A 5986-nucleotide genomic window follows, 5' to 3' on the forward strand; every position below is an offset into this window, starting at 1 on the left:
GACTCTCTTTTTTATATATATATATATATATATATATTTATAATGACAAGAGTTTAAAGAGTGTGCCTGATTACCCAGGGATGTGGTAAATGCTTGAAAGTCTTGAAAAAGTCACACGCTTATTTTTACACTGCTTCTCCAGCCTCACTTGTGATCCTTTCCAAAGCAAAGCACAGCCCTTGGCAGTGTGTATTCCTTGGTTTTCGGTAACAAGCAAATGAGCAGAGCAGTTCTTTTGATTGAAATGGAATTGAAGGGTAGGTGTATTCATGGCTCATTTGCACCTGCTGCCTTGGGTAAGGATTGATAAATACCTTTGCATCCTTCCTGCAGATACTGAGTGCAAGGGAGAAGACAACATTTATAATTAATTAATGGAGAAGCACTTAGCAATCACCAAACATGATTTGATAAGGCAAAACAAATTGTCATATTTATTATATCCATGAAGGCCAAGTGATGCCACAGGGAAGAGACGGATTTCATTTTTCCGAGGCACATTGCAGCTGTTTTTGCCCTCACATAGTTTTCTTAGGTATTGATCTGTCACGCTGACATGACTGAATATTGCCTGCCAACCCCCTGATCCCAGCAATTTCCCAGGGTAAGGTCTATCAGTTTTGGAGAAAGAAAACCATTTTTCTGGAAGGCTATTTGATAAAGGTTGTCTGTGTCCTGGTTTGGATGGACAGGCACAAACTTTTGCCTGATGCTGTAATGGGATGACTACAGGGCGAGCGGCAAGCGTTGGACTGCAAATGCAAAGCATCTTGCAGGTATCAATCTTTGTATTGTTCCAATTCATTAAACTCGAGTTACTCATGCAGGCCCTCTTCTAGTCGTTGGAAAGAATAGGACACCTCCAAAGAATGACTCATTTTCTGAACTTTAGATAACCATCCTACGGTGACGTTAACTGCCAGCCAGAGCTCTGGTTTCCATCGGCTTCTTTAGGTTTACACGTCTGACATGCATAAATTCAGGGATGTGAATCCCACCTTTAAAACCTGGACCCTTCCGGGCAGCTGCACAAATATTGTCAGCACGTCTGGGGAGGGCAATAAAGAAGAATGGTTTTGGAAGAGCTAATAGGCAGATATGAGAGGTCTTTACAGAGGCAATAATTTTTAAAGATCCACTTTGTGTGTCTTGCAAGGACAGTCTTGTGTGTCTCCACTTTGTTTTAATCAGAGCGCTTTTGTTACAAAAGTGAACACCTAAAAGCTTTTTTCATGCATCGCAGGTGGTGGTGAAAAATGCTAACACAGGAAAAGATACAGATCACAAAAATTGTCAAAGTGTGTAATTCAGGACATTTAAAAAGCCATCTGATACTCTCACCTTGTATTTTATTTTGCATTATAACCTATCCTGAGGTAATGGGTGCACTATAATTTATTGAGGTTGATGGAGGAAAAGATTGTAGAACATGAAAGATCCTGTCATGAAATCATCTATTTTCCATGGGCAGAATATCTAATATCTTAATACTTTTGGAGCTGCTGGCTGTTTGGTGGCAGATAAGTATGACGCTGTGGAAACCGAGCTTTGCACCTGATATTACAAACCTGAAAACTGAATTTTAATGAACGCTACAGAAGAACATGCACAAAGAAGATACCATCAGTTATTCTGTTTTTCAGGCTCCGATAAACTCACCTCAGGACTTCATTTGAAAAGTTCTGTTTGCTCATGAAAGAAGGAAGGAAAAAACTGTAAAATAACTTTGAAAGAGAGCTGAGGGTACTTTTTCAGCTTCAAAGCATTTTTGTGTGCTCTCCTTATTGATCTGAGACAGCACGCTGCCTCAGTCTGAACAGGCTGATGATGACACCAGCCTTTTTCTTAGCTAAAGTAGCAAAAGATGATTTAAAGGAGGAATTTCAGATCGGGATATAATTACCAAGAAACGCAGCTTGACAGTGGTTTTCATAGTTCCCTTTGCTTGCATGTGAAAAGTATTTTCTCAGTGCTTTCTTCTTCATATTCTAGTTTCTCTTGCTAGGCTGTTGACCTTAACAGCAACGTGTTAGTCGCGTTTGGGGAAGTGTTGCAATCTAATGGGGTATGACAAATAACTGAGAGCAGAGGTGCTATAAAAAAATGAGGTCTGTTGACAACCCGTCTGTCTAACCCAGCCAGCAACTGAAGTGCCTGTCTGTTGGAAATTTAAAGGGGAAAAAAAAAAAGTTTTCAAAATCCTAGTAAGAACTCTAAAATATGTAACATGTTGAGGCAAAAACACGTCTGATTTTTTTTTTTTAATTCAGGTCTGCCAACTCCTTTTGGCTTCAGTGCTAACGTTACATTATTCAACAGTGCAGCATGTACGTGATATCATTAATGTCTTTTTTAGAAAGCAGAAATAAAAGGGCAAAATCAGAACAACATATTATAACTCTGTAGGAAGGACATGCGGTTTTTTTCGCCCAGAAAGTTTTTATTCTATCCAGAAAATCTTCAGAAATGCTTAATTTTAACAAAATCCTGTGTTTTCTCCCTGAAGTTAGCTCCATTGGTTATGCCTTCATTCCTAGCTTGGAGAGCTAGGAGTGTACCACCTCGCACCACCCTTCCACAGAGAGCATCTCCTGGCGACAGCACTGTCCCTCATCAGCCTTCTGGAGGGTTTTGTGCCTTCTACCTTTTTAAGGAGAAAAACTGCTTCTGGAGAAGGGATTTGGCTCCTGATCTCTTGATTGTCATCAGCGTCCCCTTCCTGCTGAGCACATCCCCTGCACAATCATCTCATTTCAAGGGAAAGAAAAAGCTGGTGACAGAAGTTTGGGGGAAGCAGAGAAGGAAGGGGAGCATGTCTCACATGTTCAGACCAGGTGTTTTAATGCAACAGGGAGAGATAAGAGCAAGGAAGAGAGACATTTAATTAGGCATTTCTGCAGTTTTCATCTGAAAAAGGGCACTGTTCTCTGTTAACTCTCATTTGCCTGATTCTTGCACCGATCTGCTGTTCTTTCTGTGCCAATTTCTGGAAAATTACAGACACCACCAGTGCTGAATTTCAGGGACTGGGGTAGCTGAAAGCCACATGTTTAAACAAAATATTTCTGTGCCTTTCCTTCCAAAAGGTGCCTGCACCGGGGTGGTAGGCTCCGCACGCCTTACAGCCGCTCTGCTCTGCCCCTGTTCCTCTGCTCCATCCAGCAGATACCACTCGTGCTTGTTCTACCAGAGAAGGGCAACGAGGCTGGTGAGGGGTCTGGAGAACAAGTCTGCTGAGGAGCGGCTGAGGGAACTGGGGTTGTTTAGCCTGGAGAAAAGGAGGCTGAGGGGAGACCTCATCGCTCTCTACAACTACCTGAAAGGAGGTTGTAGCGAGGTGGGGGTCGGTCTCTTCTCCCAAGTAACAAGCGATAGGATGAGAGGAAACGGCCTCAAGTTGCGCCAGGGGAGGTTTAGATTGGACGTGAGGAAAAATTTCTTCACTGAAAGAGTGGTGAAACATTGGACCAGGCTGCCCAGGGAAGTGGTGGAGTCCCCATCCCTGGAGGTATTTAAAAGACGAGTAGATGAGGCACTTAGGGACATGGTTTAGTGGGCATGGTGGTGTTGGGTTGACGGTTGGACTCGATGATCTTAGAGGTCTTTTCCAACCTCAATGATTCTATGATTCTATGATTCTACCATCTGCTTTTCTCTTTTCCCCAGGTTGCAGGAGGCAATGGGACAACATCACGTGCTGGCCTGAAGCGGAGGTGGGAGAAGTTGTGGTACGGCCGTGCCCAAAGTACTTCAGATTCCTCACCACTTTTCTCGGTAAGCAAAACCAGACGGCTCATCTCATTGAAATGGTTTCATGGCTTCACTGCCTGTAGGGTTTCACATCATTTCGCAGGGGAAGCTTCTTGGTATAATCAGGGGGGGAAACAAACTCTTTGCACAAGAGTTTGTGCAAACAGGTTTGCACAAACAAGGAGGTTTCCAAGCCATACATGAATGCCCAAGCCATTAGAGTATCCTCCCTATCCTTCTTGCAGCACCACGTATTACTCTGGATCATGGGGATGCAAAAATGGCTCCCGGTGAAATCCAATAATATGGATGTTGTGCAGTGAAAATTGAATCAACCTTTGTAATAGTATGTTTGTTGTACAAAATGAACAGTTTAGCACTGTAATTAATTAAGTCTCTGACATAAAACAAACAAGCTGAAACTGGGTGTAATAAAGTATTTTTCTGCTGAAATGACAAATTTGGCCACAGGCCAAGAAATTAACCTGACAAATAATGGGCAGGGAAGGTTAATGGAGAAAGTAGCTTAACTCACTGTTCGGGGTGTTCTGGGAAGCGTTACTTTAAAACTCAGGTCTCAAGGGCCGTGCAGCAACAGGATTCTTTCTTCTGGCAGTTTATAGTCATTATTTACTATTTTTATTATAGTAGCCCTGCAGGCCTGCACAGAGAATTAAGCCTTTTTGCATTGGAAATTATGCACTGAGCTGATAAGTCTCCACTTTTACAGCCTTGCAGTCCAAACACACATGATAGATTATGAATGGGAGTAAGGATACAATATCACCCCTGTTTAACAGACCAGGACACTAAACTTATTAACCAGCACACGCTGATTACATGACTTGCCCAAGGCCACACCAAAAGTCTTTGCAGACCCAGAAGGGAAATTCAAAATCCCCGGAGTCCTATCCTAGTGCCGTAACCTCCCTGTTTCCAAAACTCCCCAACAGTTCATCGCTGCTGCGTCAACACCCAGGGAAAGCAGGCAGAAGCTGCTGTAATATCACATCTTGCAGGACAAGACCCCTGCGCATTGGGCCAGCCATGTGGAATAGTTGCCTGCTGTTGATGCTTTGTGCCCTCTCCTCTCCTGAGCACAACATGCGCTCACTGGGTTTTAGAGACCCGGCAGAGTTAGTTAAACAGGAAGAAGAAAACTCTCTAAGAAGTTTTTCTAATACTTGATCCCACCAGAGCAGAACAATGAGGAAAGTATAGAATATATATTATATTGTGTATATATATGATTATCTCTCTCTCTCTCTCTCTCATTGTGACTGTGTTGGACTTAAGCTAATGAAAGTGGGCTGCCTTTAATTGTGCGCTAGGATAGGCTTATGAGACTTAATAAACTTGCCCATTCAGGGGCATCTACTGGTCTCTGGAATGTCCTAGGACATCTCAGCTGGTCTCCAGGTTCCCCTGCAGAAAGGTGCAGTTCTCCCATAGTTCACGTGTCATGGGATGTCTCAGGTACTTAAGGGTATCTCAAAAAACCTATGCTTAGGCAAGTGAATGGTTCCTATTCTGGGAGAAGTCCAGACTTCACCGAGAGCAGTCAGGGCATCACTTGCTCTCTGTGCACTTATCTCAGTGTGCCGGGACAGGAAAGAGCCTCAAACACAAGCCAACCCATGACCCTTCCCTGCATACCCATGTTGTAGTGTGGCTGCTGGCATTTGTGCAGTTCTGTCAGCAGTGAGCTCGGCAAACGTCATCTAGCCTTGCAGCTGGCAATGTCAGCAGACTTCTAGGGGGAGTTCATATTCCTTTGGATGAGTTTCCTCTGGTTAAATGTAGTTTTCTGCATCTGTCATCCAGGGTTTCCAGCCACTGGAGAGCTGGCTGGTTTGGTCAGTGGTGGCTAGGGCATGATTCAGCTCATCACAGATTAGCCACTTAAAGAGATCAGATGAGCAGCACCGTGAAAATACCTATTTCTCCTCATTTAGAATGGTAAAGCACAGAGTGACTTGCTTTGTTGGACAAAGCGGATTTAGCGCTCTTAATTTCTGCTGTTCCTAATGCAGATGCGTCTGTACGATATAGGTGTCTAGGATCCCATTAACATCAACAGTAATCTAATCAGTGCAGTCAACAGACAACTGTACGTAGGAACCTGAACAGCTCTTTAGATGACATCTGCTGTATTGATAAATTTTCTGTGGTAGTGTCATGTTTTAACCCCAGCCGGCAACTAAGCACCACACACCCACCTGCCCACGCCCCCCGG

General features: G+C 43.6%; 1 protein-coding gene across 1 annotated transcript in view; it reads left to right on the plus strand.

Annotated features, from left to right (window-relative positions):
- Positions 1 to 5986, plus strand: part of VIPR1 (vasoactive intestinal peptide receptor 1) — a 76958-nt gene that overhangs the window by 16374 nt on the left and 54598 nt on the right. Inside the window, exon 2 of the mRNA XM_009275936.2 lies at positions 3667 to 3774. Within this exon, the coding sequence (XP_009274211.1) occupies positions 3667 to 3774 (108 nt within the window). The remainder of the gene's footprint in view (positions 1 to 3666; positions 3775 to 5986) is intronic.

This window comes from Aptenodytes forsteri, unplaced genomic scaffold (assembly GCF_000699145.1).
Source record: "Aptenodytes forsteri isolate BGI_AS27 unplaced genomic scaffold, ASM69914v1 Scaffold80, whole genome shotgun sequence".
Lineage (NCBI taxonomy): Eukaryota > Metazoa > Chordata > Aves > Sphenisciformes > Spheniscidae > Aptenodytes > Aptenodytes forsteri.